This window comes from Hyla sarda, chromosome 4, assembly GCF_029499605.1.
Source record: "Hyla sarda isolate aHylSar1 chromosome 4, aHylSar1.hap1, whole genome shotgun sequence".
NCBI classification, from domain to species: Eukaryota; Metazoa; Chordata; class Amphibia; order Anura; family Hylidae; genus Hyla; species Hyla sarda.
The window spans coordinates 142606896-142624527 of record NC_079192.1 but is presented as its reverse complement, the minus strand read 5'-3'; the positions used below and the strand labels follow the sequence as shown (position 1 = coordinate 142624527).

At 44.4% G+C, this 17632-nt stretch overlaps 1 protein-coding gene across 3 annotated transcripts in view; it reads right to left on the bottom strand.

Moving 5' to 3' along the window:
• Nucleotides 1-17632, bottom strand: part of DMXL2 (Dmx like 2) — a 184816-nt gene that overhangs the window by 36297 nt on the left and 130887 nt on the right. For 2 of the 3 annotated variants that reach the window (XM_056572293.1, XM_056572294.1), the window contains exons 25-29: nt 15419-15610; nt 14207-14283; nt 1434-1564; nt 1036-1284; nt 327-508 (exon numbers count right to left, since the gene is read on the bottom strand). In XM_056572293.1, the coding sequence (XP_056428268.1) occupies nt 327-508; nt 1036-1284; nt 1434-1564; nt 14207-14283; nt 15419-15610 (831 nt within the window). Of the gene's footprint in view, nt 1-326; nt 509-741; nt 880-1035; nt 1285-1433; nt 1565-14206; nt 14284-15418; nt 15611-17632 lie in introns of all 3 variants that reach the window. The other variant, XM_056572295.1, reaches the window with a different exon arrangement.

Sequence of the window (17632 nt, the reverse complement as noted above, 5' to 3'; positions counted from 1 at the left end):
AGTGGAGTACACCTTTAAAGAGAAACCTATAATTAAAAAAATATAAAATAAAACTTCTAAGGTCATATATATATTTTTTTGATTGGTGGGTATCTGGACTGCTGAGACTTCACCGCCCACAAAAACATAGCGACACTAAACTAAACGCTGTGCCCAATCATTTCTGCACAGCACTGCAAGTGATTTACAGAAAGTCTCTGAAACTTCATATAAATCCACACACCACATGCATGATAGGTATCCTTTACCCTTATCTATTGTTGTTACTGTATTACAACTACTTAAAACAACAACACAGCAAACAGTAGATTTACAAATCAACATACTTTGGCCACAAAATAGTCCCACATGCTTAGTTCTGGAGGAATAAATTTCTCTTTGTAGGTGGGTCTCTCAGCAGGGACTGGTGGTGGAGTAGCAACATCCTTCACAGGTCTTCCAGGCACCAGCATTCTCATATTGAAGCGACGGCGATGCTTGTCTATTTCTTCAGACAGGGCAGGGATTGCTGAAAGAGAAAATCAAATTAAATCTTTCCTAAGATGCGGTACACAGCATCCAGGTACTACTTACTACCGAGCATGTAGAATTAGGCAACCACTGCAATAGTGATATACACTAGAGATTATAGCGGTGACAATTTAACAGCAATGTGTCACTGGTCTCATTTAGTTACATGCAGTAATTACAAGGTGTAAGGAAAGTGTTCACAGCACGGCAACAGTCACACCGGTTTCTTACCACACACTTGGGACCCTTTATCAATAACAGAAGCATAGTTTTTAGTGTTAAAAAGTGCACTTTCTGTTTCAGGTTGCTCCTCATTTGGCAATGGCAGAGCACATTGTGGTTTTTGCCCATCAAAGCTGTTGGTTCTACCTAGATGAGATATATCAGTTTTGGACACATCAACAAACCGTCCAGTTGCGGGTCTCCCATGCATCATAGCATTAGTAAAACTCAGTCACACACAGAAGGAGCTTTAGGCATAAATGGTAAACTAATGAATCCAAGGCATGCAAGCATTAACTGTACCTGGAATACTCTCTGGTGGTTTTCTTGGTTTCACTACAAGCTTTACTCCACCTCCAAAAACCGCCGCCCACATCCGATTGTTCAGAGGATGAGCAGCCAGACGAAACATTTCAGTGCTAGAGTCAGTAGCAAGGGCGTGAATCAGCAGGCTAACGTAGACAGCTACAACAGCTTCACATAGCAACACATTAAGTTTAGGCTGGTCCTCATCTTGCGCTGTATTTAGTAGATTTATTAGAGAACTAACACCTGAAAAAAAAAAAAAAAATATTTTAAACAATACGAAAAACAGCATTAAAGGAAACCTATATTGAGATTCACAAGCAGCATGAAGCAGGAACAGGCTACCTTATAAAAACATTTTCTAGTCCACAAAATTTTCTCAACAAAGTTCTTACCTGGCCATGAGGCAGGTGGTGAATTTGGGGTAGCATGTTCTTCAATACTCTCTGTCCGCAGTCTCCTTCGGTCACTTAGGAGGAGGCCTTGGTAAACCATTCCTGTGAACTGATTTGCATCTGTCTGACTGCTGCATAAAAGAATTGACAGAAGGACAAGACCGATAACAAAGCAGAATTCCCCCTCAACATGTATGTCTGGAGCTATGCAGTCTGTTTTTAGGTCTGAAAGGGCCATTTCATTATGGACTAAATTTTTTGCCCGGTCAGTCAACAGAGAGTTTTTTAATGTAAATGTTGACAGGAAAGCAGTAATCCACAGTGGCATTTGAAGAGTGCAGACAAAACACAAACAAAGAAAATATTGCCCATAAAAACATTTCCAGCCTTTGGTTCAGATCTGCCTCACAATGTTCTATTAATACACTATTAGCAACCAAGGGCTCGGCACATAAATAAAGAAGATGCTGAAGGTGAGGACAGGTAAACAGATGTGCCAAGCAGTGGCACTTGAGCAGCTTGGCCCTGCCTCCTTGGCTCTTATAAAATCGACCTCTACTACTTAGTCTAGCAACTACCATCATCTACTGTATATATGATTTTACACCCTGGGTAGGGTCACACATGCCATATTTTGCTTCTGTGTATTTTCCTACCCACTGAAGTTAATGGGTATCAAAACAAACTGCTGATTTTTCTCACCGAATGATTTTAATGGGTAGAAAAATATGCAACAGCAAAATATGACACGTGTAACTCTATCCTAAGAGTTATGCAATGATATCTGAACCTCTAAAGCTGGGTTCACATATCTCCGGCACAAAGATAACATCAGTGGGCATCAGTTTATGATCCGTTGTTCTTAAGATTATGTTCACACTGAGGAATTCAAGAAGAATTTACACGAGTAATTCCGCTTGCTTTTTCTGCACCAATTTATTCATTGCCATTTTCAATTGACTTTAAAGGACTTTCTGTTGTCCTGTTCACACTGAGGAATTTTGCTAGCGGAATTCTGATGCTGAATTCTGTTGCACCTGAAGATAGAACATGTTCATTCTTAAGGCAGAATCCTCAAGTAAAAGCTCATTGATGTCAATGGGATTTTTTTTTTCCTGACTAAGTCCATTTTGTGCTGAATTCACAAGATTGAATTGAATAGCCTCCTCCTTTAGTCTTCTTCATTTCTGCATGGAAATTCTGTGGGAATTCTGCATGAATTCCATGCAAATTCCGGGCAAATTCTGCACGATGGATAAAATGACAGAAGTCCTGACCAAAATTATTTCTCATGAATTCCTAAGAATGAACACACGCTATTTGTGCATACCGGACAGGGGAATGCAGGTATATGTGTTCCCTGTCCGGCGTTCAGCGGCGTGTTTCACAGTCCGTTTTCCAACTTGAGAAGCTGGATAAATATGGACTGTTTTATTCAAATTAATGGGAATAGTTCTACAACCAGGTTCCCTCTGGTTCATTTTCTAATGTTTAATATCTAATTTGCCAAATATGGGAACATATTTCATTATGAGGGGGCACCATGGTGGCTCAGTGGTAAGCTTTCTTGCCTTGGAGTGCTGTGGTCCTAGATACAAAGTATGACCATCTATGAACAGTGCTGAAAAATATGTTGCAGCTGTTTATATGGATAAAATAAATAACCTATCAATAAATAGGTGAAAATTTTAAAGTATGCCCTGCAAGTTGCCATGTGGATAGAAACAGAGTAACAATAGTAGTAACAGTAACCCCTTAAGTTACAATATTTTTAACACTGGTCTTTCTTGGGCCACTGTAACTTAAAAACATACAATGCCACACAGTGTTAAAACATATGTGAATGGCTAGAAGATCCAACCAATTAGCATGGATGCTTCACTGGTAAAACACAAGAATTAAGTGATGCACTGACTGACTGTTTAGTAGAGCATGAGTATAGTACAGTCCTACAGTTCTGAGTTGAAGTGCCAGGATGAGCTCCTTTGGGCACCAAGTGAAGCTTCATTTTATTTTTATTGTACAATGTATACTATACAGGGCCCTGGAGAGATTCTCATCCTCTATAGAGAAAATGATTTACAGCTTCCGGCAGCTTTTTCGGTCTTTTATAAGTATGAATTTGCTTCACCTGTGTTAGCTATCTGCTTAATTTCCAAATGTAATCTTTAAGTTGAAAAAGTCTGAAAGAAAAAGTGTTCCTTTGGGACTTTGTTATACGGTAAAAGTACAATTTTTAGCTGATGTGTGCACCAGTTTATGGAAATTTTAAGGGAACTCTGGTATTTAAAGGGAACCTGTCATGAGATTTTACCATATATAACATGTTGCTATGTGTTATATAACACATAGCAACATGTTATATATGGTAAAATCTTCATCCTCACCATCCTCGGGAGACAATCCTGCCCACAGCGATAGTGAGGATATGCAGTTAGAAAGTCTTCCCCACCTGCCAGCTTTCCTAACCTAGTCCTGCTGTTCCGGCTGTAATCATGCCTTCTCAGTGTGACTGGCAGCCCTAAAAGGACTGAGCAGAGCAATAATATGGGCCATGCCTGGGCTGTCAATCACGCTAAAGGGGCGTGTCAACAGCCGGCAAAGATAGGACTAGATAAAACATTTTTTTTTATTATTGGTGCCAGTAAGTTAAACCGATTTGTAAATTACTTCTATTAAAGAATCTTAATCCTTCCAGTAATTATCAGCTGCTATATGATTCACAAGAATTTCCTTTCTGTCTGACCACAGTGCTCTCTGCTGACACCTCTGTCCATTTTAGGAACTGTCCAGAGTAGGAGCAAATCCCCATAGAAAACCTATCCGACTCTGGACAGTTTCTGACATGGACAGAGGTGTGGTCAGACAGAGCAATGTGGTCAGACAGAAAGGAAATTAAAAAAGAAAAGAACTTCCTGTGGATCATACAGCAGCTGATAAGTACTAGAAGTAATTTACAAATCTGTTTAACTTTCTGGCACCAGTTGATTTAAAAAAATATGTTTTCCAGTGGAGTACCCCTTTAACTTCTTATCCCCTATGCACAGCTATGTACACAATGCATGCGCAGAATGAGCCTCAAGGCGATAGGTATTCCAGAAGTGCCAGCTCTCTGTTGTCTTACCATGACCACCGTATTACAAAATATAGATGTACACAGAAAGTGTTTTATATAGCAAAATAAGCGGCTTACAAAGAATTTCAATCACATTTTCAGAAATACAAATGCACATGAAAAAGATGAAAGCCAGAGTGTCCCATGTGAATCATTTTATCAAGGTCAACCTTTCATAGGCCTAAAAAAAACATTCCTTTCATTTTGACTTCTGCCCTTTGATTTTTAATCTTATAGATTTGCTACATGCAGGAAAACAAATTATCTTGAGAATAAATAAAGAAATATATTTGATGTTCCTGCACTGGTAGTAGAGGCTGCCAGCTGGGAGATGTTGGCACATCTTATATTAGCAGAGAATGTGATAAATGTCATTTATATTTACAGAACAGGAACAGATCACTACTGCACAGATGTTTGCTTTATTCCAGCTCGGCTGCATAGATAAAGGAAATATGCTGACTGCAGGAATTTTTGGGTGGCATTTGATAAGTGTCACCACAGGTGTTCAAGACTAGGCTCCAAAAAGAAAATTGACCCAAGGTTAGTAAGGGGCCAAAACCACTTTAAAGGGGTACTCCGGTGTAAAACTTATTAGTAAATGACTTCTATTAAAAAATCTGTAAATTCAGAGAACACCTCTCTTGATGATAAATAATTTGCGGTGCTGCAGTCTACCGCAACTAACACCTGTTTATATGTCTTTAAAATTGCACAACATGCCAACCTCTACATGTTTCGCCATTACAACAGCATTCTCAAGAGGTATACTGTAGCAAGGTCAGACACAAAATGGCTGAGGGGGGTATTTATAATGATGCCCTCTGACATCATCAGTAATGGACCCAATAGTTCAACCAATCAAAAAAACTCCTCACATGTCCAAAAATCACCTAGCCATACACATTACTCACCTGGCTATTACTTCCAGGTGCAGATCTTCCATGGACCTATCACATGTCCTATTCCATGGACCTATCACAAGGACTGTGGATTCTGACGTGTCATCGCAGCGGCGCATGTATACGCCGATCATCAGGATGCGCGGCTATGATTTACTGCCTCACATGCCTGCGACGTGCATGCTCTGAGTCCCGTGCGACCCTTAGGGTATTGCGATACAGTCTATTCCTCTGCGCATGCGTTAACACTTAGACCAAATTACTATGCTAAATGAAAGTACACGTCATTGCACTTAGTCTCTGAATTGGCAGACACTGACAGAATCTATCTTTATGTGTCTGTATCTAAAACCTACTTATTATTATGGATGGCATTATTGGTAACTATAGCCTGTCCATTAATATTAATGGCAATAGCCTCATATTATTAGTAGATATCTATATGATAATAAGGTGATGTCAGAGTGTTGCTGCCACAGATCATTTAACAATTGGGGAGATGATACTAAACATGTTATACCTCTGTTGTAATCCTTACATGACCATAAATAAAGATTAATTTCTCAAGTAAATTAATACCTTTTAAGAATAATGTAAGTTATATATATATATACTGCCTAGATCCTCCAGCAGCTGTCTACTTCAATGATAACCTGACATTAGGATCAATTCCCTATGATCATATCATGTTCCTACATATTAAATAAAATTAAGCTAATGATGGTAAGTATAAGTCTAATTCCACCAGTCATATGGTGACTAACAATCTACATGTATGGTCCATATTAAACTAGGTTAGAGGAGACCAATAGATCTCATTATTTAATATACCTATAGCTGATGAACCCCCTATCAAGGTTGACAACTGGGAGATATATCCATCATGTAAAATAATGTCAGCCGGTACTCTAAACAGTCATTATCATAATGAAACGCCTAAATTGTCTAACACACTGAATATTAGGGACTAAACTATTCCTTGATACAAAAAGACAGTCAAAGAAACACAGCGAACAAAAAGCCCTTATTGAGACCCTTTGGAGCCTGACTCTGTAGTCTGAAGATCCATTTGGCCTCTTCTCTCAATAGAGAGGCATCCAGATCACCCTTTCTCCGTACAAGCTTCAATTGGCAAAAGCGAACGAACCATAAATACTGCATACATCCACTATGTACTGCATGAATATGCCTTGCTACTGGTGTGTCAGCACATCTCCTGATCGTACTCAAATGCTGTGACATTCTCCGTTGGAATTCCTGAGTAGTTTTCTCCACGTATATTTTGGGGCATAAACAAATTATAATGTAAATGATATTCCAAGTGCCACAGTTGATAAACTGTCGTATTTGATATTTCTGATTATCCATTGGGTTAGTAACCTCTTTAGTTTTCAATACAAATTGGTAAAAGTTGCAATGACTGCAGGGATGTGATCCTGTATTGCGGTTATTTAACCAGGTGGCTTCTCTCTCCTGTGTATGGAAATGCGAATGAACTGATTGGTCCCTCAGGCTGTGTCCTTTCCGGTATGTCACGCTGGGTCTCGCTCCAACAACTGGCAATAAATCCTGATCTCTCGCAAGTAAATGCCAATGCCTATGCAGGATTGACATAACCTGATCACAGTGACCATCATCAGAGGGGTTCTCCCCGGCAACATCTAAAACACGCCTTCCACAGAGCCTGTCATTCTGACAGGAGTACACTCCTAATGGGAACCAATAAGCCTACTGCCCCTAAACAGGTGAGGTGCATTGGCACCTATGACAGTCACTGTGATCAGGTTATGTCAATCTTGCATAGGCATTGGCATTTACTTGCGAGAGATCAGGATTTATTGCCAGTTGTTGGAGCGAGACCTAGTGTGACATACCGGAAAGGACCCAGCCTGAGGGATCAATTAGTTCATTCGCATTTCCAGACACAGGGGAGAGAAGCCACCTGGTTAAATAACGGCAATACAGGATCACATCCCTGCGGTCATTGCAGCTTTTGCCAATTTGTATTGAAAACTAAAGAGGTTACTAACCCAGTGGATAATCGGAAATATCAAATATGACAGTTTATCAACTGTGGTATTCGGAATATCATTAACATTATAATTTGTTCATGCCCCAAAATATACGTGGGGAATTCCGTCGGAGAATGTCCCAGCATTTGAGTACAAACAGATGTGCTGACACACCAGTAGCAAGGCATATTCATGCAGTACATAGTGGACGTATGAAGGATTTATGGTTTGTTGGCTTCTGCCAATTGAAGCTTGGACCGAGAAAGGGTGATCTGGATGCCTCTCTATTGAGAGAAGGTCAAATGGATCTTCAGACTACAGAGTCAGGCTCCAAAGGGCCTCAATGAGGGCTTTTTGTTTGCTGCATTTCTTTGACTGTCTTTTTGTATTAAGGAATAGTTTAGTCCCTAATAATCAGGGTGTTAGACAATTTAGGCATTTCATTATGATAATGACTGTTTAGAGTATCGGATGACATAATTTTACATGGGGGATTGTGATGGAGATATCTCCCAATTGTCAACCTTGATAGGGGGTTCATCAACTATAGGTATATTATATAATGAGATCTATTGGTCTCCTCTAACCTTGTTTAATATGGAATATACACGTAGTTTGTTAGTCACCATATGACTTGTGGATTTAATTAGACTTATACTTACCATCATTAGCTTCATTTTATTTAATACGTATGATCATGATATGATCATAGGGAATTGATCCTAATGTCATAAGTTATCATTGAAGTAGACAGCTGCTCAAGCAACTATGCAGTATAGATATACCGTAACTTACATTATTCTTAAAATATATTATTTAGTCCTAGGAGACAGTTTAATTGAGCAATTAATCTTTATTTTTGGTCATGTAAGGATTACAACAGAGGTATAACGTGTTTAGTATCATCTCTCCAATTGTTAAATGATCTGAGCAGCAACACTGTGATATTACCTTATTATCATATAGATATCAACTAATAATATGAGGCTCTTGCCATTAATATATTAATGGACAGGCTATAGTTACCAATAATGCCATCCATAATAATAAGTTAATTTTTTATACTTACTGTAAAATCTCTTTCTCGGAGGATGCGTTGGGGGACACTAGGAGGCTGACATTAGGCATTAACAAAAAAGAAGTCAGCCCCTCCTGGCAGGATATACCCCGCCCACTGATTCTGAGCTAATCAATCAGTTTAGTCCCAAAGCAGTAGGAGGAAACCGACAAATCACTACAGAGAGTCCGAAGAAGACCCAGACAAAAAAAATCAACCGAACAAACCCACAGACAGGAAATCGACTCTAAGGTCAACAAACTAATAACTAACGGGTGGGTGGGGTGTCCCCCAATGGATCCTCCAAGAAAGAGATTTTACAGTAAGTATAAAAAAAATGTACTTTTTTCCTTCGGCTCCATTGGGGGACACAGGAACCGTGGGACGTACCAAAGCAGTCCCCGGGGTGGAAAAGCAGAAACCAGCCAGAGAATCAGGTGGATGGGAACACCACCGGCACCTGCAACACTTTACGACCCAAAACCGGCATCAGCAGACCCAGAAGTGTACACCGGGTAGAACTTGGTGAACGTGTGCACGGATGACCAAGTGGCCACCTTACACAACTGCAGGGCCGAAGCCCTGTTGAAGACCGCTCAGGAGGCCCCAACAGAGTGGGTGGAGTGTGCCATGACCTTAGAACGATAGGCCTCTGATATGGCAGACCAGATCCACCGGGATATGGACGCCTTAGAAGCTGGAAGCCCCTTGCACAGGCTGGAATGAAGAACAGCGATTCAGAGCACCGAAAAGAAGAGGTGGCCGAGAGATAAACACGCAGAGCTCTGACCAAGTCCAAGTTGTGTCGAGAACGCTCCTTAGGGTGAGATGGAACCGAGCAGAAGGAGGGAAGGACAATATCCTCGCTCAAATGAAAAAAGAGGAGACCACCTTCGGTAGAAAAGATGGCACCGGCCAAAGCACAGCCTTGTCCTGGTGAAGGACAAGAAAGGGGGGGACGGCAGGAGAGAGCCGCCAATTCCGTCACCCAACGGATGGAGGTCACAGCAATGAGAAAAGACACCTTCCAAGAAAGGAAGCGGAGAGATATCTCCCGAAGGGGTTCAAGTGGGGCACCTTGCAAAGTGATGAGAACCAAACTCAGATCACAGGGCAGAGTGGGAGACCTGTAAGGAGGAGCCCTGTGTGCCACACCCTGAAGGAAGGTGGGAACATGAGGATCAGATGCCAGGGGGCACTGAAAAAGAATGGAAAGCGCCAACACCTGCTCCTTGAGAGAACTCAGTACCAAGCGTGTTCCCAGCCCCGACTGCAGAAAGGAAAGCAGGTTTGGCAAGGAAACAACAATGGGAGACAGGGAGCGGGCCTCACACCACCGAAAATAGGCATGCCAGGTCCTGTGATAAATCCTGGCAGAGGACGGTTAACGTGCCCGAAGCATGGTGCGAATGACCCAGAGAGAGAAAAACCGTGAGCCCTCAGCACCGCGGTTTCAACCGCCATGCCGTCAAACTCAGCGGCAGTGAACTGGCAGAAAGGACCTTGAAAGAGAAGGTCAGGCCGATCCGGGTGCCGCATAGGAACGTCCGCCACGAGGCGGACCACGTCAGCAAACCACGGGCCCAATCCGGCGCCAACAGAATTGCTGAGACGCCTTCTGCCTTGAGCTTCCTCACTATCCTGAGCCGGAGGGGAAGCGGAGGGAAGAGGTGAGGGAGGGTGACCAGGGAACAACCAACGTGTCCACAGCCAGAGCATCGCAGGATTTTGCCACGAAGGCGGGAACCTGCCGGTTAAGGCGAGACGCAAAGAGGTCCACGTCCGGGGTCCCCCCAACGTTCGCAAATTGCTGCGAACAACTCTGGGTGGAGACCACTCCCCGGGGTTGGGCAAGAAGTGACTCAGAAAGTCCACCTCCCAATTGTCCACCCCCCGAATGTGGATCGCCGATATGGAGGGAACCTTGCATTCTGCCCCAAAAAGAATCCTTGTCATCTCCGTCATTGCCGCGAGGATGCGAGTGCCCCCCTGGCGCGATTGATATAAGCCACAGCCTTGGCGTCGTCCGTTTGGACCCGAACCAGACGACCCCGGAGTAGCAACTCCCAGTGGAGGAGACAAAGAAAGATGGCCCAAAGTTCCAGGATGTTGATGGGGAGACAAGCTGCCTGGGGGGACCAACGGCCCTGAACCGTCCAGTCCTGAAAAACACCCCCCCAGCCAAGGAGACTCGCATTGGTCATTAAGACCTGTCAACGCAGCAAGAGAAACAAGCGTCCCTCTCAGAGGAGTGGAGAGCAGAGCCACCAAAGGAGAGACTGGCAAGCCGTGGGGGGCAGATGGATCCAGTGGTGGAGGGACTGAGGAGATTTTCCCACAGAGACAGGATGGCCCACTGAAGAGGGCGGCACCGGAACTGAGCAAAAGGAACAGCTTCCATGGCCGCCACCATCCTGCCCAACACTTCCATGCACGAACGGACGATCACCATTTCTGGGCGGTGCAATAGGCGGGTCCCAGACAGAACAGCACTCCGCCTGTCCAGTGGAAGCAGAACCTGAGCCTTTTTGGTGTTGAAGCGAAGCCCCAGATAGACCAGAGACTGGGAGGGAGAGAGGTTGGATTTCTCCCAGGTTGATTACCCACCCGAAACTGGTCAGGGTCTGAAGAGTGATGTGGAGACTCTCCTGATTTTGTGCTTAGGATGGAGCTTCGATCAACAGGTCGTCCAGATAAGGGAGCATCGACACACCCAGAGAGCGGAGGATGGCGATCACCACCAAAACTTTGGTAAAGACCCTGGGGGCCATGGCCAGCCCAAAGGGCAGGGCCACAAACTGGAAATGACCTGCCAGAACGGCAAACCACAGAAACCGTTCGTGTGCCAGAAAATAGGGATGTGGAGGTAGGCATCCCGGATGTGCACCAAAGACAGGAATTCGCCCTGGTTCATGGACGCAACAACAGAACGGAGAGATTCCATTCGGAAGTGACGCAGGCGCAAGTGCTGATTGAGGAGCTTCAGATTGAGAATCGGACTGTTCCCCCTTATTTGGGAACGACAAACAGATCCGAATAGAAGCCCAAAAATTTTTCCTGGGGCACAATGACCCCTTGCAAAAGGAGGGTGTGGAGTGAAGACTGAAAGGCTGCAGCCAGGGCCGGAGAGCGGGGAGGCCGGAAAAAAAAAACGATCTCTGGGAAAAGAACCAAACTCGATTTGGTAGCCATCTGAAATGACATCCCGAATCCCGAGAGAGGGACAGGCGACCACCTACCCAAGAGGAAGGCTCGGGTGGGGGCGCCCTTTCAGGCGGAGGTAGGCTTGCGAGTACCTGGCTTGGTGGAGAAGCATCCAGAATGGCCGTCCTGCTTCCAGGAGGGGTGCGCTTTGAAGGTAGAAGCCTTCAAAGACTGCAAAGACGCTGGTTTGTCCTGGCGGCCTAAGGCAAAGGACCGAAACGAAGAGGACTTTCGTTGAGAATCGGTGTGACGCACCTTATTATGAGGGAGCAGAGAGCTCTTACCGTCTGTAGCCTAGAAGATGATGTCATCCAGGCGTTTGCAAAAAAAAAGGCGGCCGCACAGAGTGCGGACTCCAAAGATACTGAGCATAGATAATCACAAATGATGGAGATCTGGAGGGCTAGGTCAGTCAGATCATCTGGAGGAGGCCTGGATAAAACGCCTTGGCAAAGTTGTGAGGCCCAGACTGACAAGGCCTTGGATACCCAAGTTGCAGCGAACGCTGGAAGCAAGGACAAGCCGACTGCTTCAAATTCGAATTTTGCTAAATTTTCAACTATCTTGTCCACGGGGTCCTTGAAAGAAGCCGAATCAGCCAGAGAAAGAGTAGTGGATTTGGATAAGCGAGTGACTGGAGGGTCCACTGTAGGTGGGGCGGTCCATTTGGAGACCAGGTCCTGGGAAAATGAATACATAGCCTTCAGCAGCTTAGACCCTTGGAAGTGTTTTTCAGGGTGCTTCCAGGCAGTCTCCAGCAAGTCATCAAACTCTGCATGAGTATTGAAGACCTTGGGAGAGTGGCGAAAGGAAACTTTGGGAGCTGGGTCCGGAGTTCCAGGGTCCTGTAGGTGAAAGGTGTCCCTGACAGCTGACACCAAACTCTCCACCATGTCAGACATGGATGACAGCTCTACGGACTGAGTGTGGATAAGAGTCTGCGTCCACCAGTTCCCCAGGAAACCGGGAACGGGCAGTGGAGGCTCTAGATCTAGTTGACGTAGATCTGGAATGGTGGGCCAGGGACTGGGAGAGGCCCCCAGGGGAACGACCACAGGAGCGAGGACGCTGCCTGTTAGATGGGGATAGGGAGCGCGAGTGGCAGGAGACGTCCCATCGGGTGAGGAGTCAGAGTAAAGGACCTTGGGGAGCTTGTGAGAGCGTCAGCAGCCGGCTGAACGAGCCTCCCGGGAGTGAGGGCTCAAGGAGGATTGCTTCAAAGCAGTAGCCACCTCCCTGGATACTTGTGCCAGATCAAAGATCGTCTGAGGACACCCAAAACAGGGGAGGGTCAGTGACCACACGCTCCAGAGAGCCATCCTGGGCAGAAGGCACAGGAGGGCTGGGACGTGAAGCGGCGTAGGCAGAACAGGTGGACTCAGCCGAACCACCTGGCATTTTAGTTTTACAGCCCGTGCAAGAATAGTAAGTGAATAAAGCGGCAACTGCCTGTCTGGGGATGGGGGTGGGGTTTCAGATCTGGGGTCAGACATGGAAAAGAACCCAACAGATAAGTCAGCCAAAGTGCGGAGCCATTGCACCCATGTCCATAGCTGGACCTGACGATACGTTTCGGGTAGGTCATCTTAATCATTCGCATGATTAAGGGGACCTTCCCGAAACATAGCATCAGGTCCAGCTATGGATGTGTGTGCAATGGCTCCGCACTTTGAATGAACTAACATGCTGTAATGTCGGTGAAATACATGCAACTTGAAAATAAGTTACGACTGATAAGGTCTGTGAAATCCTCTTTTCATTTTTATGCACTGTCAGATCCTCTGTAATATATGCTGTAAGGACATTGTGTTTGCATCAGAGACATGTAGGGTATAAGAACAAGAAGTAAAGCTACCTTTCATGATTTTCATTTTCATACCTGGATGGACATCCTTCTCTTATGCAAAACAGAAGACACTTGCGGCTGGGACACAAACAATTTTCTACTTGCTCATGCAATCTGCTTGACTGAGACCTGCTTTCTAGAGGTCTTTATACAGCTGTCAGCAGTTTACAACTGCTGACAGATTTCCATTGCAAAGCTGTGTCTGGGCTGGGATTGAGCCCTGTCTGTGGTGAAGAAGGAATAAAGGAGCTTGAAGGGAGCTGAACAAACTTGTACTGCTGAGAATATCTGTTTGAAGCCTCTTCTTCTTTGCATGGGCCTTTCTGCACTGAAGGCGTCCCTAGCCCCTCCTCTAATGCATGACTGTCCGTTGTAACAGTGGAGGGGCTGGGAAGGTATCAATGCCGAGGGCTGCCTGCACGGAAGACGGGTCTGCCTCTGACTCTTGCAGCAGTGGCCAGGGAATAGAACAGCATTATTCTTGGTAAGATAAGCTGCATGACTGAGGTCTAAGGCATTATTCCACTCCTCTCCCTGAAAACTTGCTGACATAGTCCCTTTAAAAATGAATAAATATCCAATAAAACCAGTCTGCAGGGTAATGTAAACAATATAAAACACATAGAACTTGAGTCACCTGTAGCTGTGACTGTCACAAAGTGCTTGGTAAATTGATGCAGAAAGCGAAGCTGCCAACAAATGAAGCGTGTATACCTAGAGGGGAAAAAATAAAAAGAAGACTATAGTGAACACTGTTTAGTATGAAAGCACACTTTGCAAAGTGAGGGGAGGAGTCTCATCACTGCAGTTCATCTAATTAGGCTGCTAAAGTTCACCCAGGTGAACTAATTAGACATATTCATAGGACAGGGTCAGTCCCAACGGTATTAATGCTTTATTTTATTTTTATTTATTTTTTAACATTCCATGAGGATAAAGTAATTTGTGCTACAATCAAAAGTGAGTTTATTTTAAGAAGACTTGAAGTCATTTTCACCACATTTTTATAGCATTTTCTAAAAATTGGTAAAAATTTTGCATTTTTACTGTCATTTGCGCAATAACAGTAAAATAGCTCTATTTTGCAGAAATCAGAGGGAAATCCTTAAAAGGAACGTGTAGGGCTGTGACTAACGATTATTTTCATAATCTATAAGTTGGTTGATTATTGTTCCGATTAATCAACTAATCGGATAAAAATAACTATAGAGGAAAAGAAGATAATTTGCGAGTTAGATTAGGGAGGGAGTTAATGGGGGAGGGGATTGGACTGAAGGTCTTCTGTGTGTTTTAGGTTTTTAGGGTTGGCTAGATGCTGAGCTTTGTGGAGACTGAAAGCAGTAGCTTTTTTTTATGTTATTTAAATATGTGCAATAATTCTTTTAAATATACATTTTCTTTTTTTTTTTCCTTGTAAGGGCTATACCCCTCTCCCAGGTTTCTTACCTGTGGCCAGATAGGAGGGGCAGTACATTCCCTGCTTGTCCATCCTACGTGCCCCCAGCAGCCTGTTTAGTGAAGAGAGGGCCAGCACAAAATCTTTTCTGACCCCTGTAATGTTTTTATTTTTTCCTATACCAGACTGTATGATGGCCTAGGGAAGCAGAGGTAAGCCCTCCGACTACCTCTACAGTGGTACCTGCTGATAGAATGCAGAACAGAAACCCATACCAACTAACAGCATCACTTGTCCAGCAAACATGCAAGCTACAAGTGTTAATATTATTGTCGCTTACTATACTTAAATTGAAACAGATTTTAGTCTGTTACAAAAGGATCTTGTGACTCTGCAGCCTATTGTAAATAACAAATATCAATAATTATTTTTTTTTTTGGGGGGGTTGTTTACCTTTGGATCTTGGTTTTCCGGAATTGGAGGATTTTTCATCTGATTTATTGTATAGAGGATGTCATGAATGTGGTTATTAAGGTAAAGCACAGGGTTGGCAATCACAGTCTTTGTCACGGCAATGCTTGCTGACAGTAAGGGAAGTGTTGTAGGCAGAGGAAGTGGAGACTGAAGCTGTTTTACTGTTGTTTCCTATGGGCAAAATTGAGAAAAGATATGCGTTAAATAATCTTATCCTTAAATGGGTAGGCCAGGGAACTAAACCCGTAGCTTATCCTTTCCCTCCCACCAACCTTTTTGGCTAAATAGCATTCATTAGCTATATAGAGCAGTTTTTCCCTCTTTCAGCTGTCACTTACATGTAGGGAGTGTGAGAAAGACGTCATAATCTGATCCTGCTTGTCTCTTTGCAAACCCCTCAATGAGATTGGCCCCCACCCTACTGGAAGACAAACACCAAGTGATTTCTGTCTTGCTTCACAGGCACACCTTCCCTCCCCCTCCCTTCCCTGTGTGAGGATCTTGACGGAGTCTCCTGTGAAGATTCTCAGTCACAACTCCGCACATAACACTTCTCTTCTCCTGCTGTAGATCCTATCCCTGACTGCTGCCATTCAGAGCATAGCATGATTTATTGCTTTGGGAGGGGGGGGAGGATAGCTTGAAAGAAAAGACATGTACAATGTGTTTACAACAACACAGCATGCACACAGATAGTAAAAGCAATTGACTGGCAGCCATTACACAGAGCCGCACTGACTGCTGGGAGTTGTAGTCTGGGCTGCAAGCAAGGAAAAATAATATTTAGGAGACACAGGGGCCACAGGAGCTGGCAAAAATCACATGGATAACTACAGGGGACACAGAACAGGCTTTAGGGTATTTTTATTTTTCTTAACTTCCCCGGAGCACTCCTTTAATATATTACAAGCATTCAACCAGGGCATAGAAGATGGGTTCTTTCACATTGTGCCCATGTACACAGACAACATACATAAGTATAGGTTGAAGTGGTCTAAGGATATGACAAAGGCGAGACAGACAAGAGGAGGGGGAAGAGAGTAAAAATTAAAAAAAACAAAACTATTTAGAAAAAAAACAAGTCTGCATCTTTGGGGAGTCCGAAGAAAGTAGTCATTGGGTCCAAGTAAAGCAATGTTTGTCTCTGATGAGGATACACCAAAACAGTCATGCTAGGGCTGGGCGGTATGAGCAAAAACGTGTATCGCAGTATTTTTTTTTAAGTGATGGCGGTTTCACAGTATTTAACAGTATTTCCCCCCCCCCCATGTGACCTGGGCGCCGCTTCTCTCCCAACACCCCCCCCTCACAATTAATTATCAGCTGCACAGTCCCCACATCATGTCACCCGCGTGCTCATCCTCCTATGAGTTGCAGGCCGCAGCGCTAGAAATCTGTACTGCAAATAACGTTTCCCAAGCTGCAAAAATAAACAAAATAAACTTTAACTAACCTGCCTACGTTCCCCCGTTGCTCTGCTACCGTCTTCACTGTCCTGCGCTGTGGTCCTCTTGCAGTTTCCTTGGGACGGGAAAGTCACAGAGCCGCCAGCCTATCATCGGCCAGGGCGGGACATCGCTGCGGCCGGTGATAGGCTGAGCACGCTGTCATGTATGCTCATTACATGACAGTGGGCTCAGCCTATCAGCAGCCGAGGCGGGACATCGCTGCGGCCGGTGATAGGCTGACAGCTCTGTGACATTCCCATCCCCAGGACCGCAGCGGAGGGACCACTTCGGAAGGGAAGTTAAAGTTTGTTTTGTTTATTTTTGCAGCGTTATTTGTAGTACAGATTTCTAGCACTAGCGGTCCGCAAATCGTATGAGGATGAGCAGAGGAGCGCACGCGGGCGACATGATGTTGGGACAGCGCAGCTGATAATTCATATGGGGGGAAGCAGAATAGCGCTAGCGGGTCAAATATGATTGGTTCCCCGATGTGGGGACAGCGCACTGCGGCGGATAATTCACTCATTCGAGGGGGGGAGGGGCCCAACCGGTATTGCGGTATGGGCAAAATTCATATCGTGAGGGGAAAAAAAACGGTATTCGGTATGAACCGGTATACCGCCCAGCCCTAAGTCATGCCCTCCATTCTGATGATTATGAAGATGTTCTAAGAATGCACTAAAGGGGGGTTTCCTAGTGTTATCCAGCAGCAAGGAAATGCCTGGAAAGACCCTTTTGTAGACAG